The sequence below is a fragment of the Schistocerca nitens genome, chromosome 9 (assembly GCF_023898315.1).
Source record: "Schistocerca nitens isolate TAMUIC-IGC-003100 chromosome 9, iqSchNite1.1, whole genome shotgun sequence".
Taxonomy (NCBI): Eukaryota; Metazoa; Arthropoda; class Insecta; order Orthoptera; family Acrididae; genus Schistocerca; species Schistocerca nitens.
The window spans coordinates 151149366-151168880 of NC_064622.1; the positions used below are offsets into that span (position 1 = coordinate 151149366).

General features: G+C 40.7%; 1 protein-coding gene across 1 annotated transcript in view; it reads right to left on the reverse strand.

Annotated features, from left to right (window-relative positions):
• The window catches only part of LOC126203915 (histone-lysine N-methyltransferase PRDM9-like), a 302991-nt gene that overhangs the window by 158139 nt on the left and 125337 nt on the right, over positions 1 to 19515 (reverse strand). Inside the window, exon 4 of the mRNA XM_049938306.1 lies at positions 15310 to 15386. Coding sequence (XP_049794263.1) covers positions 15310 to 15321 — 12 coding nt within the window. The 5' untranslated portion in view covers positions 15322 to 15386. The remainder of the gene's footprint in view (positions 1 to 15309; positions 15387 to 19515) is intronic.

Here is a 19515-nt window from a genome sequence, read left to right on the forward strand (position 1 = left end):
GCTGTTCATCGGCAATGTAGGCTGCAATTTCCATGCCAATACCACAATTCAGGGTTCTACAAGTGGCAACAGGTGACCTTTTCAGATGAATTGCATTTTATGCTCCGTTAGACAGATGGCCATTGGTTGGATGGCCATGCAACAATTTTCAGAAGGGTGCAGGCCGAAAGACAGTGTGTTTCGGTATGGGGAATGTTTTAATGGCATCCCCTGGGTGATCTAGTCATCCTTGAAGGCACAATGGATAAACACAAGTATGTGTCTAGCATTAGTGACCATGTCCACCACTACATGCAGTTTGTTTTTCCTCAGCACACTGGCATGTACCAGGACAATGCAATGTGCCACAAAGCTCGCAGTGCGTGTGCATGGTTTAAAAAGCACCAGTATGAGTTTACTGTAGTCCCCTGGTCACGAAACTCCCCAGATTTAAGTCCAATTAAGAACCTGTGGGACTATCTCAATCAGACTGTTCGCATCACGGATTCTCAACTGAGAAACCTAGTGCAGCTGCTCACGGCGCTGCAATGAACATTGCTCTACATTCGGAAGTGTCTTCCAGAACCTCATCAACACTCTTTTTGCACATCTCATGGTGGTCCACACTGCAAAGCATGGTTATTCAGGGCTCTGACGAGTGGTCACATTAATGTGACTGGACAGTGTATAATAACAGAAGGAGACATGATTAACACTATCAGTCACTGACTTAATGTAGCTCAGGAAGGTACCAGGTAAGCTGCCATAAGATCCTTTGATTATTTACCTAGTAGCTTAAATAATTTAATGGATAATAAAATTAACTTCAACTGCAAACTGAAATCATTTTGTTCCCTTTATGCCAAAAGAATGAATGCATATTATATTTGTTTTGAGATAAAGATGATTGAATGTTCCACAGAGACTTAAAAATCAACTATGGTAATTTATGGAATGAACTAGCATCCAATTGACTGTTTCTGCATTTACAAATTTTAGGACATAGACTAGATCATACATACTGTATAATAATTCAAATGTTATTGCTTCAAAATAAACATTATAAACTACAAACAAAATATTGGATGAACAATAAAACAGTAAACAAACAACCAATCCACAGAAATCTTCAAGCTACAGCAAAGTCCTCCTCTTTTCTCTCAGATGAGCTATATACCAGTCATAATCAGTAGTTCAACCAGTTTTCATACATCTATAATTCACAAGGAATAATATTCATATTGTCGTAGCAGAAGGCATGAAGGGTCATGAGTTCAAAACTCACCTGGACTGTACAATTTTAATTTCTATATTCGGTTCACGTACATTCTAGAAGTATCCAAAAATGTCAAGAATCATTGTACTTGAATGTTCTGTAGCTGTATATATATACACTGTATGTGTTCTGGCTGGAGGCAGTTCGCTCCACACACTTGTATGTGCAAGTGCTGAATAAACCTTTGTTAAGTGAAGTTAGTGTTTGTCACTCATCTAATTACACCTTCTTCTACGTGAAATTATTCTGGTGGAGATGATGGGTATTGGAAATTGTGATAGCGCACATTATTGACAACACAGTGGCTCCCCATCAGGCCACGACAGAGCCACCATATATGTAGCGAGAAACCTGAGTTCGAGCCATGTTCAACAGATCGCAATCTATCAGAGACAGAAGAAGATGAGGACGTTACGATGACAGCAACTGTGTGCCACCACATGCGACATCCTTCTGGGTTTTCTGGTGACGATTGCCAAGATCCAAACAAGTGGCTGAAGGTATATAAGTATATAGCCAAATTTAACAAATGGGATGACACCGTGTGTTTGGCTAACATATTTTTCTACTTGGAGGGCACTGTCAAGCAATGGTACGAAACGAGGAGACATTCACAAGCTGGGAAGTATTCCAGGCAGAACTGCGCAAGTATTTCGGTGACACACAACAACAGAAGTGCAAGGCTGAAGATGAAGTGCAGAGCACAGCGTCCAGGAGAAACTACAGCATCCTACATTCAAGACATTTTGGAGCTGTGCAAAATAGTGGATCCTAGAATGAAGGAGGAAGATAAGGTTGCACATCTCATGAACGGTGTTGCTGAGGACATATATCAAGCCTTACTCCTGAAGGAGGTTTCGACAGCAGACGACATAAAATGGTGCCAGTATGTCGAGACAATGCATCAAAAAAGAATTACACACAAGTAGTTTGAATGGTTTCCAAACGTCGTATAGATGTCTGTGACAGAGGAAGCAACTTATTTCACAAGTGTTCTTCATCAGATACTCTGAGAGGAACTTCAGAAGGCTCTTGGATTTCACGGCGAGCAAAAACCCCAGATGCTTCAAGAGGTCATAAGGGAGGAAGTGGAACAGACATTGAACTCAACCTTTCATCCTTCATTTCCCTTTAAAACGGCGAAAAAGTTGTGATCCAGGCAGAGTTACATTCCTACAATGCCACATGAGGAACCTGTTTGGGCACCAAGGAAGACTGACATCTGGGTGACACAGGATAACCAAACAGGATGTTTCCACTGCGGACAACCTGAATATGTGGTGTGCTATTGTCGAGAAAGGCAGTGGATATTTGATGACGCCCATGCCAGAAGACAGCAGACCGATCTTAGCCGACGACAACTCCAGGATGATGAAGATGAACGAGAAGGTGTGGGTGCAGGACAACCTAGGTCACCATCGCTGCAAGCTAGCCACTGGAAAGGGCTCTCCAACACATCGATCAAGGTCTCCATCACCATTTAGAAGCTCCAACCGATCACCTAGCCGCCGCAACCTGGAAAACTAAAGGGTGCAACCTTCCTTGGAGGTGGGATTGCCAAAGAGAAACCACTGCAAAAATGATAGGAAACTATGTCGATATGCTAATGCATGGCAGACCAGTCCAAGCTCTTGTGGAGTCTGGAGCATCATATTCAGTAATTTCGGAGAAGTACTGTCGCCAGTTGCAGAAAACTGTATTGGTCGACAACAAAACACCTCTGCTGAAGGTGGCTGATGGGAAATATTTAAAACCGACAGGAAGGTGTGTCATTCATGTGGGTATAAGTGGCCATACACAGCTCTTAGAATTCAAAGTCTTACAAGAGTGTAGTCATGATGTCATTCTCTGATGGGACTTTTTGAAAGCTTCTCAGGCAATTATAGATTGTGGTCACTTGAAGATTATGCTAGATGAGATGAGATACTGTGGACAGGAAGGTGCGCACCTGAGCGTGTGGAGACTGTGTGTGCTGGATGAAGTGATCATTCCTGGAGTCAGCGCTATGAAGATAACTGTCACGTGTCATGCCATGCATCAACCCATGGATCTTGTAGTGGAATGTAAGAGAAGCATACCACTAAAGAATAACTTGGTCATCCCAGCCTCTGCCATCCTTTTTAAGAATGGATTCGGTGAATTGTGGATAGTTAACTGTTGCCGAGAACCACAGATCCTTTCAAGACGCGTGTGCGTAGCAAACGCTGAGCCATTAACTGCGGAACAGCTGAGCATCATAGAAATCTCTCATGCCAAGTCTGTGGGCGAAATTAGCGCTACCACTACAAGACAAGATCTTCTAACTTGACTATCACCAGATCTCACCAAGGAACAACAGAAGAAGCTACTTGCCATTCTTCAAGAGTTCTCTGAATGCTTCAGTCCACAGGTGAGGAGCAAATTAGACAAATCGATGGTGAAGCACCAATTAGTACTGGAGACCATCAACCAATAAGCCAGAGAGCATGCTGTGTGTCAGCAACAGAATATTGAATAATTTGCGATGAGGTAGAGAAAATGATGATGAATGACATCATTCAGCCTTCGCAGAGCCTATTGTCATCACCAGTGGACCTCATCAGGAAGAAGGATGGCAGTTGGCACTTTTGTGTTGATTACAGAAAGCTTAATAACATAACTAAAAAGGATGTTTACCCTCTTCCACGAATTGACAACACACTAGATTGTCTGAAGGGGGTTAAGTTTTTCTCAACCGTGGACATGTACTCGGGATACTGGCAAACAGAAGTAGATGAGGCTGATTGTGAGAAAACTGCATTCTTCACCCCTGAGGGCCTGTATGAGTTTAAGGTAATGCCGTTTGGTTTATGTAATGCACCAGCAACTTTTGAATGGAAGTGGACGATGTCGGCAGAGACATTTAATAAACATATAAAAAGACCGGGGCTGTTCTTAAGTGTCTCCAACAAGGCGGACTAAAATTTAATCCCAGAAAGTGTCTCTTTGGAGCAAAAGAAATCAAAATACTTGGACACCCTATGTCAAACAAAGGTGTGCAGCCAGACACAGGAAAGGTGAGATCTATAATGGAATTTCCTATTCCTAAAAGTAACAATACCAGGTAAGGGAAGTTGCTATTCACCATATAGCGGAGATGCTTTGTCAGGTGACAAAGGCCTTAATGGCCAAAAGGTATGAGTGTGTAAATCTTTTTATTGTGCCTATCACGACTCAGCATATCCACTACAGTAGCAACTTTCCTTCTCTGGTATTGTTACATTCCATTCTGGATTTTCTTTTCCTGAAAGTATTAGAGATGTGAGAAGCTTCCTTGGATTATGTTCTTATTACTGTCGTTTTATCAAAGACTTTTTTATCAAAGCCAGGCCGCTCCAAGAGTTGTTAAAAGATGATGCTAAATTTATCTGGGGCGATGCTCAACATGATTCTTTCGATGTGCTGTAAAAAGCTCTGGTGACTGCCCATTTACTTGGTCTCTATGATGAGAGAGCACCTACAGAACTACACACAGATGCCAGTGGGTATGGGATCGGTGCTGTTCTGGTGCAAATTTCGGATGGAAAAAGAGAAGGTTATTGCCTATGCTTCTCGAACACTTACAAAAGCTGAGAGAAACTACACAACTACGGAAAGAGAATGTCTTGCTGTGATCTGGGCCATGTGCAAGTTTCTACAGTATCTCTATGGAAGGCCATTCACAGTTGTTACAGACCATCATTCACTTTGTTGGTTGACTGGTCTTAAGAATCCAACAGGACGACTTGCCAGGCGGGCACTACATCTTCAAGAGTATGACATTACCATAATGTACAAAAGTGGAAGAAAACACCAAGATGCCGACTGTCTCTCAAGAAACCCTGTGCAAGACCATCAAGACTTTGATGAAAATAGTGACTGTCTCACTGCACTCCAGGGTCTCTCAGCTGAGCAGAAGGATGACGCCAAATTACGCTTGCCTTAAATTGGTCAGAGGTAGTTAATGTATTACTTTGTAAGAAAAACTTTTATCTGTTTGGAAAGAGGTGGCTATCAGTGATTCCTAAACACATGCACTTAGATGTTCTACAGAAATTCCATTACACACCTGAGGTCGAACATTTAGGATTTATTAAGACATACGATAGAATCCGCACGCGATTTTTCTGGCCAGGTTTATTTAGGAGCATCTGTCACTATGTGTCGCACTGTTGAGAGTGCCAGAGGAGAATAACAGTTCCCCAGAAACCACCTGGATGACTCATACCAACTTCACCAGCCGAAACGCCTTTCCAGCATGTTGGGATTGACCTCCTTGGGCGATTTCCAATGTCTGCTAGTGGCAATAGACGGATTATTGTTTGCACTGATTATCTGACATGCTATGCCATTATAAAAGCCATGAAAACAGTCAGAGCATCCAAGGTAGCCAAATTTATTGTGGAAGACATTGTATTAAAGCACGGTGCCCCAAGATCATTAATTACAGATCGAGGGAAAGATTTTAAATCGAACCTTGTGACAGAGATAAACTGTTGGCGCAACATTACTCATCCCATGACAACTGCCTACCATCTGCAAACTAACGGGCTTGTTGAACACTTTAATAAGACCTTGGTCGACATGCTATCAATGTTCGTCAATGTGGAGCAGAGCAACTGGGATGAGGTGCTACCTTTCATGACGTTTGCCTACAACACTGCCAAACAAGACACCACAGGATTTATGCCATTTTTCCTGGTGCATGGGCGTGAGGCAACGACGACGATGGACACTGAGTTTTCGTTACATCCGGATGACGACTACATCAGCCAGGTGTTAACCAGAGCTGATGAAGATTGGCAGTTACCTCGACTCCACACGCTGCAGGCTCAAGAAAATGATCGCCGAAGGTATGACGCGACCCACTGCCCTGTTTTCTACCAGCCAGGTGACGTCCTGATCTTCACTCCTGTTAGGAAGGTGGGTCTCTCTGAGAAGCTCCTCAGGCGCTAATTTCGACATTATAAGGTTGTAAGACAGTTGTCTGATGTTACTTATGAAGCTGAAGATTTAGACCCCAACACATGACAAAAGATCAGAGGTACAGTCCATGTCCTTCGAATGAAGCCCTATAAGGACCCTGTAACCCAGGGCAATTTCGAAGCTCCAGCAACAGGCAACAAGCAGAAAGGTGATGAAGAGCACAGCGGCAAAAAAAGTTCTAAGAAGATCATCGCCAGGGCGAGAATCAGTCATCGGGAGTCGGAGTATGCAAGACCAATGACTCATTACAGGACTAGGAGGACATAACACCAAGATGCTGTTCTTTTAAGGAGGGAGCAATGTCGCACCAGAAGCCGAGTAGCGCCGTGGTGTAGTAGTTATGATACTAAACTATTGCACAAAGGGTTGTGAGTTCAAAACTTACCTGGACTGTACAATTTTAATTTCTATATTCGGTTCGAGTACATTCTAGAAGTATCCACAAATGTCAAGAATCATTGTACTGGAATGTTATGTAGCTGTATATACACTGTATGTGTTCTGGCCAGAGGCAGTTCGCTCCGTGCTCTTCTACGTGCAAGTGCTGAATAAACCTTTGTTAAGTTAGTGTTCGTCATTCATCTAATTACACCTTCTTCTAAATGACAATATAATTAACATACTTTGAGATGTTAAGTATTTTAAAAGTTTTAATTTATAAAACTCAATGAATTTCAATTTCAAGGCTATGCTAAAAACGCAAAATGCCGTGAGGTTTTACGAAATTCCCTGAGAGTTCCTTGATTTTTTCAGGTAAAATGTAATTCCCTGAAAATTCCAGGTTTTCCAGAAGAACAGCCACCCTGACCTCAGGCACAGCACCACATAGTCTCATTGCTCAATGAACTATGATAGTATCCATAAGGGCAGATTAAAACTGTGTGCTGGACCAGTGCTCAAACCTGGGACCTTCACCTCTCATGGGCATGTAATCCACCGACTGAGCTATTCAACTAAGACACATGACCTGACTTCACACCTTTACTTCTACCAGTACCACTCCTCCTATCCTCCAGACTTCACAGAATTTCTCCTGTATATCTCTGGGACTAGCACAATGGGAAGAAAGAATATTATGGAGACATGTCTTTTAGCCACAACCTGTGGGGGGGGGGATTGTTCCCAGAATGAATTTTCACTCTGCAGCGAGTGTACACTGATTTAAGAGGCAAAGGTTCCAGGTTTGAGTCCCAGTCTGGCACACAGTTTTCATCTGTCAATAAGTTTCAAATCAGCTCACACTTCACTGCAGAGCAAAAACTCGTTCTGCAATATATATGATGATCTGCAGAACTGGCTGTTTTTTATATATTGTGGGCAGATCCTTAAGTTTTGCTGCTGCTATTGGAAGTTTTTTTTGTGTGTGCCCTGGAAACAGACATACGTATTTGCTGCAGGTTCTGCTTATTTTGTTTTTTGTATTTTTTAGGGCACTTCACTAAAGGCCCCTTCAAATTCTGTCTTGTAAAACACTTTATTGTAAATAATGTCTTCCAGAAAATTATTAAGCAGTTCTCTGCAAATGGACTCTCATTAAATTTTGATAAAAGACAGTATATACAGTTCTGTACAGGAAATGACACAACATTATTAATAAAAACAGAACTGGAATAGAAGTCTGTAACTAATGCAGAATATTCCAAATTTTTGGTTGTCTGCGTTGGTGAGAGATTGAAGTGGAAGAAACACATTGATGATCTGCTAAAATGTTTACTTCAGCTACTTATGCTATTAGGGTTGTTGTCAATATATATTCCCTTATGAAATTTGTTATTAATAACCATCGCAATCCAAAAGCAACATGTGAATAGCTTCAGTACTGGGAGAAAGGCTGATCTTCACTACTTTGGGTTAAATCTGACTTTAGCACAGAAAGGGTGAATTATGCTGCAACAAAAATCTTTGGCCACTTACCAAATTGCATCAAAAGTCTGATAGATAGTCAACTAAAATTTAAAAACAAATTAAAAGAATTTCCAAATGACAACTACTCCTACTCAATAGATGAATTTTTAGATATAAATTCGTAACTTTTAAATAAAACAAAACCTTTTGTTAAACTGACACATTCCACATCATTACAAAAGTGTTACATTCATGATCTATGGATCAAGTATTAATCTAATGTCCAAACGTATGTGAATTCCCATGGGACCAAACTGCTAAGGTCATCAATCCCTAGACTTACTCGCTACTTAAACTACCTTATGCTAAGAACAACAGACACACCCATGCCCGAGGGAGGACTTGAACCTCCAGCAGGAGGGGCCGCGCAAACAGTGACATGGTGCCTCTAGCCGCGCGGCCCCTCTGCATGGTAATCTAATGTAATCTGAAAGAGATTTGTTTCTTTTGTGGAGTAGACAAAGACTGTGCATTCTACTCATTTTTGAAGTTTAGAAAACTGTTGTACAGCATAGTATGGCTGACAAAATGATAAGGATTCCTCCTGAAGTTTCAAATGATTTGTACCTATTGTAATGGTCGCCTGGTCGTAGATATTGCTAATTGCTATAATCGCACTACTTCACTCCCATTTACGGAGCTTGTTAGCACTTGATGTTAGGTTGGCGCCATTAAAATGCATTGTATTGTAGTAATCGCTGCTGCTTGCTGGATCGCTGCTGTGTCTCGATGCTGATGCTGGCTCTAAATCTGGTTGTCTAGGGTTAAAAACATGAGGTCCCGTGTTTTTCATGTGCTTTTGATGATAAAGAACGAGCGAAACCAACACATATGTAAACATCAAATATTTATTACTTAGGTGGCCATATTAATTCCACTGTCCACCAAAGACCATAACACAACACAAAGTAGTACTTCCTTTACATGTTCTTTGCATTGTTTTTCCATCCCAATAATAACACAGAAACATACTTCGCCAAAGTGACATTCCGACTGCCTCCCCGACCCTTCTTGCTGCTTGTATTTATAACATTGTCAAAGAACTACTAAAAAGAGATATAGTTTATAAGTCACATGTACATCTGTTATCATAATTTGTGCAGAAAAGTTATTAATTTGCATCGAGTGACATAATTTAACATGTTATTAAAATGACAGACAGATTTGTTGACTTGACAGAATAATTCTTTGTTACAAAAAGGCCGTTTTTTAGAAGTTTGTCAATTGACTTCTCTAATTTGCATAAATAAGTAACATGAATTATTAAGAATTACATTGGTTTTCGTCTAAAATAGGATTGATTATGTGAATACTGAGTGAAAACGCTCCTAGTGAACAAATAGGTTTCACTGGGTGATTTTTATTTAAGGAGATCCAAAATACCTAAGTTGGCCACTATTTTTCGTACTTCATATTAATTATTTAAGATGAACTTAGTGTTTTTACACGATGACATTTGCTGCATCAGTGATCAAGTGATATTAACTTTTGTGTGGGTCAGTTATTCAGTATAATTTAATGGGTTGACTGTTTATGGAGACATGTTGTGCAATCATTGTTAACATACACAATAACTTTTCTATAATCATAAATACTCGTTAAACTGGTTGAATTTGGAGGGTATCGCATACTTCGGTAAAGTAAAGCCTTTAATATGTTCTGTTACTCTGCTTGTCAACTACTCCTATTTCACAGAAAAATTTCTTACTGTGTAATAGTATTATCTCTCTCTCTCTCTCTCTCTCTCTCTCTCTCTCTCTCTCTCTCTGTGTGTGTGTGTGTGTGTGTGTGTGTGTGTGTGTGTGTGTGTGAGAGAGAGAGAGAGAGAGAGAGAGAGAGAGAGAGAGAGAGAGAGAATCACAGATGAAAATCATGTGAAAATTCTTAGACCTATAAAAAAATTTAAACCAGGAGTTACATACTCACCACTTAGCAAAATAACTGAATAGCTTAGCGCATTTCAATGTGCATTTTGTCACACACCACAAACACAGACAGAAGAAAGATAGTCTATCCAGCTACTTTTAGTTGGTTATCTATTATGACATACTATTGCGTGGAAACTCGGCAACAGTCTCCATATTACAGAAGAAAATATTTAGGAACATGTGTGTTGCCAGTCAATTTATATCCCGTCCACCAATATTAATTCAGTTTAACAATGCTATCATTTTCTCACTGTTTGCATATGTGACGTGTTTATTCTTATACAAAAACCTACACACACTTGATACTGTCTGCTTCCACCATTTACAGCATTTGCCACAAATGTAAGTTTAAACTTCGAATGCACCATTTAAAACTCCTTGCCTGAACACGAGAGCACATGGGGTTAAAATTTTACAATAATTTAAAAGGCAGTAAGTAATATATTTAACATGGTGCTTGGTTCACTGAAAAGATCGCTTTTTACTCTTCTGTTGTAAAAGTGCTGTTATTGTACTGATGAATTCATTCTGGAAAGTTTCACAGTCTGAACAAGGGAATTATATATGTTATTTTAATTTTATGTTTTCTTGTGCACTGTAAACAATGGTAGGTATTTGTAGCTGTGTCTCTGAAGTGTTTATAAGATAACGCTAACTTTGTATTTCTCTTAAGAATGTTCTTACTATAAAACTTGAAATTTCTCCTATGTAATGAGATGAACAAACTACATTTCACTAAGAAAGTCAATCACCAAAAATTTAATGATTCTGCATTACAATGACTTCTTTCATTAACAGTTGCAATATGGAGTTCTATTATAGGGAAATTCACCATCATATTGTGTATTCTGAGAATTTGTACCATTTATTTCTAACATTATTTTTTTCAGGAATGATGAATCAAATCTCAGTTCATCACAACTGCTATCTACAATTCCTCCTCAGGTGCCTGTTACAAAACATGCTTACTCTGTAGCACTGTTCCCATTAGTGACACTTGCTTCACAAACACAAGGCACCCCCATTTTAAATCAACCAAGTTAAATGTGTGCATAATAATTAGCTTAATGTATGGAAATCACCTGGTTGCTGGACACACTGCTTCTGAACTTGCAGAATTGGAAGACTACTGGCTGCCAATGTTCTGTGTCTCACCACTCTCACTAATAAGTATATTGATGATAATAATAATAATAATAATAATAATAATAGATCATCAAAATCCAAAGCTGGTTGGATGGGCCTCCCATAATACTCCAAACATTCTCAATTGAGGATAAATCTGGTGGCTTTGCTGGCCAAGGTAGGGTTTGGCAAGCATGAAGACAACTAGTAGAAACACTCACTGTGTGGGGGTGGGCATTATCTTGCTGAAATATAAGACAAGAATTGGTTGCCATGAAGGGCAACAAAATAGGGCTGCGTTGTAAGGGTGCTATGGATGACAATCAAAAGCATCCTGCTATGTAAAGAAATGGCACCCACAGGCCACTGGTCCTGGCTGTCAGGTCATATGGCTGATCTCAGTCAGGATGGTATCCCGTCACTGTCCGGGGCATCTCAAGACTCATCTTCACTGGTCATCATGGCTCAGTTTGAGATAGGACTCATCATTGAAGACAATTCTACTCTGGCCAATGAGATTCCAGACCAAAGATTTTTTAAAAATTCAGTGTAATGACACACACACACACACACACACACACACACACACACACACACACACACACACACACACAAAGAAGTAAGAAAACGTTCAAGCTTACAAAGTCAGTTGCTCCTCCTCCTGGAAGAAGAGTTGAAGGGGAAGGAACAGGGATGAAGGACAAGGAGTGGCGAGGTTTAGGAAGTGGGAAAGATTATGGAACAGTCATCCACAATGCCGATCAGGGGTTATTCACCAGACAGGCAGAGAAAATTTGAAAATTTGATAATTGATTATTTTTGTTGTTGTATCAGTTGATAGGATACATCCTGAGGCATCAGTTTTTGAACAAGATCCTGAATGTGAGATTTCCATGACAGTTTACTATCTATCTGAACACCTAAAAATTTGAATTGTTTCTACTCGCTAATCATCTACCCAGTTTGCATAATCAGAATTTCAGTTTTAGTTTAATTGTGTGTTAAAATCTGTAAAAACTAAGTATTGCTGTGATTTAGCATCTGTTTACGAGGATACGCTGAAAAATAATGGCTTTGAATTTTTTTTGTGAAAACTTTTGAAATCTTTTTAAATAAAACGAACTTTACTAACATTCTACATCTTTGTTCTTCATATCTACAGTCTGTTGATGCCATCACTGTAGAATGTTTGACTTTGTTCACAGAGCCAGACTATAAAACATCATGTTCTGCACTACAATTTGGAGCACTCTATCGACAGAAGATTGCAACTTGCGGCAGCGAAGCGGGATAGTCGACCAAGTAATATGCATGACATCTAATACCTCAAACAATACTGAGAATAGAATAAAAAATTCAGACACATTACTTTTCAGCACATTCTTCCATTTAACCAGGCCCAACAATACAAGAGAAAACAATTGTGAGCTGCTCCTCTTATTCCAAAATGGTCCGACTTCTGTAATAATATTTTGTGACCCACACAATCAGATGCCTCGGTTAAATCAAAGAAGATGCCTAGTGTTCCCATCTTTTTGTTTAATCCTTCCAGTACATTACCAAGGAAAGAGAATACAGTGTTTTCAGTTGTTAAGCCTCTTCTGAAACTGAACTTTACATTTGACAGCAAGTTACTTGAACTAAAATGATTAATTACCCTTTGCAAATACAAATGGCACAGACGTAGGCCTAAAATTGTCTGCAAAAATGAAAATTAATGGTTTGATATGGTAAGTGATATTATAGCTGTTGTGTCGACAAGTGGTGCCGACACAGTGTTTTGAGGGGGCTGAAATGCACGCTATAAGCGCACGAAGGATGGCGTGAAGTCTGAAACAGGAGACGTAATGAATGCTATAAAGAAAAGTACATAGCTGCGGAAATACTTAACTTTAATCCATCCTTGTGGTACATTGCTCTTGACGATACAAGTGAGACTCTTAAGATACATGCAATGTTACAAATGGCGCCTTGCTAGGTCGTAGCCATTAACTTAGCGGAAGGCTATTCTAACTATCTGCTCTGCAAATGAGCGAGGCTTCGACAGTGTGCATCGCTATCGACGTCGTCCGTACAACTGGGGCGAGTGCTAGTCAGTCTCTCGAGACCTGCCTTGTGGTGGCGCTTGGTCTGCGATCCTGACAGTGGCGACATGCGGGTCCGACATGTACTAATGGACCGCGGCGGATTTAAGCTACCACCTAGCAAGTGTGGTGTCTGGCGGTGACACCACAATAGCAGTGATCACAATATCAAATCAAATTTACAAAGAACTTAGCAGTATGAGGACAGTTATCAGTATTATGCCACACTCCTCCTGGCTTGGATGCATGCAGTAACACAGTTGGAAAGCCTGTCAGAAAATTATTGTGTCCTCCCCAGAGGAAAGCTGACCCACAAATGTTGTAACTGGTCCTTATCTGGGAATCTTACTCACCACAGGAGTACCTCTAATATCACACAGACAGTTCATTGAGACAAGTACCATGTGTTGAGAGACATTGTTCTGTCAAAAAATGTCACTACAATAATGTCACATGAAATAATACATGAGGACACAGGATGTTTGTGACATACCATTGGGTCATCAAAGTTCCCTGTCATGACCGGAAGCCATATCCAATGGCTCCTCACACCACAATGCAAGGAGAACACTGCTGTGCCTCTCCAAAACACTGGAAGAATGCGAATACTCGCCAGGTTGCCACAATATTTGCCAACTATGCTCAACCGAGGTAGTGCAAATCTGTGATTCATCACTGAACATAATGCAATGCCATCTGTCAGCAACTCATGCTCCCTGAACACAGCACCGCTCTAAATGCAGCCTTTTGTGGTGGTGTGTAATGGAAACCATAGTCCAGCCACTGGTGTCTCCATCCAATGATGCAGGATGGCACAAAACATTATAAAGAGCCCATTACTTGTACTCTGACAGCTGGTGCAAATGTGAAGAGGTTGCAACGCGCTTGGTGCACAATATGGTGATCCTCTCCTGTGGGTCGGATATGGTCATCTGGAATCTTGATTGCAAATAGTATGCCTACCCTCACATTACCATGCATTCCAACACTCAGCCACTATCCCATCCAAATGCCCCACAAATCTGGATATTGCACAATTTGACCAGTTGGCCAAATGGAGACCCCCCAATGACGCCCCTTTCAAATTGTGTCAGGTGCCAATGAAACTGGCTCATACAAATATGGAGCACCTCTGAGTCCTTCACAGTGATTATTCAATATCTGATGCAGTTCCTGGTCATTACACACATGCTAAACACAAACAATACTATCCACTCTTGTGGTCATTCTGTCACAGATAATTGCAATGCTTATCATTTACTTAATGGCTACTGGCGTGTACATGTATAAAGTTACACTGAAATCTGGCAATGTCTTCTGGATGGTTCACTTTTTTTGTCAGGCAGTTTGATAAATGGTACTTCTCCTTTATCCCTTTTCTTTTCCGTGTTACACTGCTTCGAGTCGGTCATTTACGGCTTATCCTATAACTGGTAGTGTTCAGTATGGCTTGATTTTGAAGCATCATTTCTGCAGCCCTTACAGTAGATACTAGTCTTGTTGTAACACCAAACATGGAAGACATACAAATTTCTACCTACCACTTATAGCTGGAATGCATTGCCCAGTTACAGAATCACAGTACGTGAAATCTGTCCCTCATTTCTTCACAAAATGGGTAATACTCAACAATGAAAAATCCAGGATGGAATGCAACAATGTTATGAAAAGGTTAGTAGCTACTAACCATATAGCAGAGATGCTGAGACGCAGATAGGCACAACAAAAAGACTGTCAAAAAAAAATGAGCTTTTTGCCAACAAGGCCTTTCTTCAGAGATAGAAGAAACACACACGCACGCGTGCAGAGAGAGAGGGGGGGGGGGGGGGGGGTTTCTGGCTGCTGAGGCCACAGTAGTGAGTGTGCTTTTTTTTCCAGATTAAATTAGTTCAAGAAATTTTTTCTCTGTATTTCCGGTCAGTCAGTGACTGCAAATAAATATCCATAGATGATTGATTCCAGACAACGAAGTCAATTTTTTATTCTGTTTACTCCTAAGTCATGCTATTCAACAGCCTACAGTTATTACCTGTGTATCCATTATATGAATAAGTGGTCCATGAGAAGGACAATCACCAAACCATTCTCTGTTGCACTCATCACAAACTGCAACAAAAGATTTTTTACGATAGTCAAGTTATGTTGCACATTTTTCAACAACTGCATAAAATTCTGGAACCCATAAAAAAAGAATTTTAAAATGCCAGTAATTTATCATCATTACTATTACTACTTCTACTAACAATATTTCTCTTCTATACTAAATAATGTAAAACATATTATTTATTTATTGTTGTTAAGTAATATAGTTGATTCTGTTTTATATCAATACATACAACAACTTGGACCAAAACTTTGTGCCACCAAACAATTCGTAAAAATACTTTTCCTTATGCCTAATCATCATCTGGTACTCAAGACCAGCGACCGTGTTGTAACACTACATTATGAGAACATATTTCAATTATAACGCTAACAAATGTTCTTTTCAAAGCCTGAACATGTTTCAACACATTTGTGCCATTGTCATAGCGTACTCTGGATAAAGGTAAACAACAAAGATGACTTAAATGTAATGAGATGCTTTTATAAACCACCTGCATCAGGAGCTGTAGCTCTTTCAGAAGAGAAAGTTGGTGACTGAAATTTCGTAAATAGATCTCGCCGCGCCGAAAAAGTTTTGCTTTAATGACTTCCATCCCAACTCACGTATCATATCTGCCACACTCTCTCCCCTATTACGTGATAATACAAAACGAGCTGCCCTTTTTTGCACCCTTTCGATGTCCTCCGTCAGTCACATCTGGTAAGGATCCCACACCGCGCAGCAATATTCTAACAGAGAACGAACGAGTGTAGTGTAAGCTGTCTCTTTAGTGGACTTGTTGCATCTTCTAAGTGTCCTGCCAATGAAATGCAACCTTTGGCTCGCCTTCCCCACAATATTATCTATGTGGTCTTTCCAACTGAAGTTGTTCGTAATTTTAACACCCAGGTACTTAGTTGAATTGACAGCCTTGAGAATTGTACTATTTATTGAGTAATCGAATTCCAACGGATTTCTTTTGGAACTCATGTGGATCACCTCACACACTGTTCGTTATTTAGCATCAACTGCCACCTGCCACACCATACAGCAATCTTTTCTAAATCGCTTTGCAACTGATACTGGTCTTCGGATGACCTTACTAGATGGTAAATTACAGCATCATCTGTGAACAACCTAAGAGAACTGCTCAGATTGTCACCCAGGTCATTTATATAGATCAGGAACAGCAGAGGTCCCAGGACGCTTCCCTGGGGAATACCTGATATCACTTCAGTTTTACTCGATGATTTGCCGTCTATTACTACGAACTGCGACCTTCCTGACAGGAAATCACGAATCCAGTCACACAACCGAGACAATACCCCATAGGCCTGCAGCTTGATTAGAAGTCGCTTGTGAGGAACGGTGTCAAAAGCTTTCCGGAAATCTAGAAATACGGAATTAACTTGAGATCCCCTGTCGATAGCAGCCATTACTTCATGCGAATAAAGAGCTAGCTGTGTTGCACAAGAACGATGTTTTCTGAAACCATGCTGATTACGTATCAATAGATCATTCCCTTCGAGGTGATTCATAATGTTTGAATACAATATATGCTCCAAAACCCTACTGCAAACCTACTAACTAACAGGATCATCATTAGTGTTGTGCCAGAAGGCAGGTTTTCACATGATAGTTCTCCAGGCTGTCCGGTCTTCTGCCATCCTCTTCAGGTCTTTTATGTTGTCTATCATCTTGTATCAGCTAAAGTGACATAAAGACAACATAGACTAACAAACAAACGTCAACTCTTTGAATCAGTTGATGTGTGGTGGCAATCAGTGATCATAAGGCTGTGAAAGCATCAATGACTGCAATATCACAAACAATGTTAAAAAACCTATGAAAATATTTTTGCTTACAACAGTGTCAGGATACAAATTGCAGAGTATTTAAGAAGTCAACATAAAATATTTAGCTCTCAGGATGAAGATGTGCACCAAAAATCAGTAAAACTAAAAAAGCATTGTATACTATCCCTTAGACAAGTATGTTCCAGGCACGTTTTTGAGGGATGGGATAGCCCACTGTTCAATAGCCATACTAGAAGGTTTCTACAAAAGCAAATATGATTCACCCACAATCGAAGAGAAGTGAAAACCTGACAGACAAACAGAATGTGGCTAGATATCCGAAGAAGTTTTGGTGTCATGTAAAGCAGATTGAAATTATGTTCAATCGTATAATAACCTTACTTGCACCAAAATGGAAGACAAGGGAAAGAAGGTCAAAATACTGAATTCAGTGTTCCACAATGTTTCATCAAGGATGATTGTAATACAGTGCCTCTTTTCGTTTATCACAGAAATGCCAAAATGGCAGATACTGAGCTAAGCATTTGTGAAATTTCCAGAGGCAGATGTGAACTCTGGTCATGATTTACCGGTTATGAACTGTAGATTAAAACTGAAGAAGTTGCAACAAGGCAAGAATTAAGGAGATGGGGCTGGGAGAAGAACCACATGTTGTTGAGAGTTTCAGTGGGAGAATTAAGCAATTATTGACTGAAGCACGGGAAAGGAACACAGAAGAAGATGAGTGTGTAGCTTTGAGAGATGAAATAGTGGTAGCAGGAGAGGATAAAATGAGTAGAAAGACAAGGCCTAGTGTAAATACTTGGATAGCAAACGAGATACTCAGTTTAATTAGTGTAAGGAGAAAAGATGAAGAATACAGCAAATGAAACAAATAAAATGAAATTGACTAGGTAGGAATGGCTAGCATATATAACTACAGATAATACAGGTACTGCCTACAGGAAAACCAAAGAAAGAGGAAGCAGCTATATGAATATAGTATATATAACTGGGGGTAATGGAAGGGTCTACAGGTTGCACGCAGCCATACAGTACGTAACAAGCGCTTGCCAGCCGACCTATCTGGAATGCTGACAGTTTGCTTGGTCAGTGCACATGCGTCCGGCCGCAGTGCAACGCAGAGAGTAAGTGACTGGCGGCAGTCCACAGTGCGCCGTATTAACTAGTGTGGCCTTGGGTGCGAATATGTCTCATTTCTTAGCTCCCCATGGAGCCTTTCGATACGACCGTAATTAGGATGTCAGACACAGTGATGATGGATGCGTGTAGCGTGCATGTTTTATAATCTGCCTTTGTTAATAAAACTTTTTAAACTTAGTTCTCGGTGTTTGCGTACTGCCATACCTCGAGGACCCACCGCTTACAAATCCTGACAAAATTTTCGTGTAATCATCATCCGGGGCAACAACACAAACTACCCCCTTATAGAAATGATGTCAGCATGGGGATAGTTATGGAAAATCTACAGTCCTGAAGAGGTACAGCGCAACGTTAACTTCGAGCAGCAGCAGCAGCAGCAGCAGCAGCATGAACATCTTCCGAGTATGCGGGGACATCCAACGCTGGAATTCAGGTTGGTTGGTTGGAGAAGGGATCAAACTACGTGGTCACCAGTCCCTCTGACCTGAGATTAACTAAAACCGATAAAATCCCACATTAAAAGAGGGAACTACAACATCAATAAAATGATAAACTATTGACAGGGAAGGAAGGAAAAGGACAGAAGACAAGTTGAGGGAAAGAAAGTGACTAATAAGAAAGAAGCCCAGGAGACAAGAGAGATGCTCAGGACATAACAGACCCCATGAAGAAAGGAGTGGGAAGGCAGAGGGCCAGGGTGAACCACAAAGACCAGTTGAAGCCAATCCAGTGAGGGTGAAGGGGGGAGCATGAAAGCCTGCCATCCCCTCCATTCACCGATATGGTGGAAGGCCCCTCCCTTAAATAAAGCGATAAATACCCCCCTCATGAATAAAATGTAAAATGAGATCCGCCGCTGAGGCATCATCAGCCAACAGCAGGGGCAGTGATTCTGGAAAGCTAAAAGTCCGTCGTAGGGTGGATAAGTTAGGGCAGTCCAATAAGATGTGAGCCACAGTCAACATTGATCCACAACGGCAGAGAGGGGATCATCACGATGGAGGAGATAACTGTGAGTCAAAAAAGTATGGCCGATGTGGAGCCGGCAGAGGACTAAAGAGGCCTTACGAGAGGCCCATTAGGAAGATCGCCATCGAGTTGTAGAATCCTTAATTGGCCTGAGCTTGTTCGGCGAAGAAAGAGTGCTCCATTCTGCATCCCAAAGACCCAAAACCTGATGACGTAATGC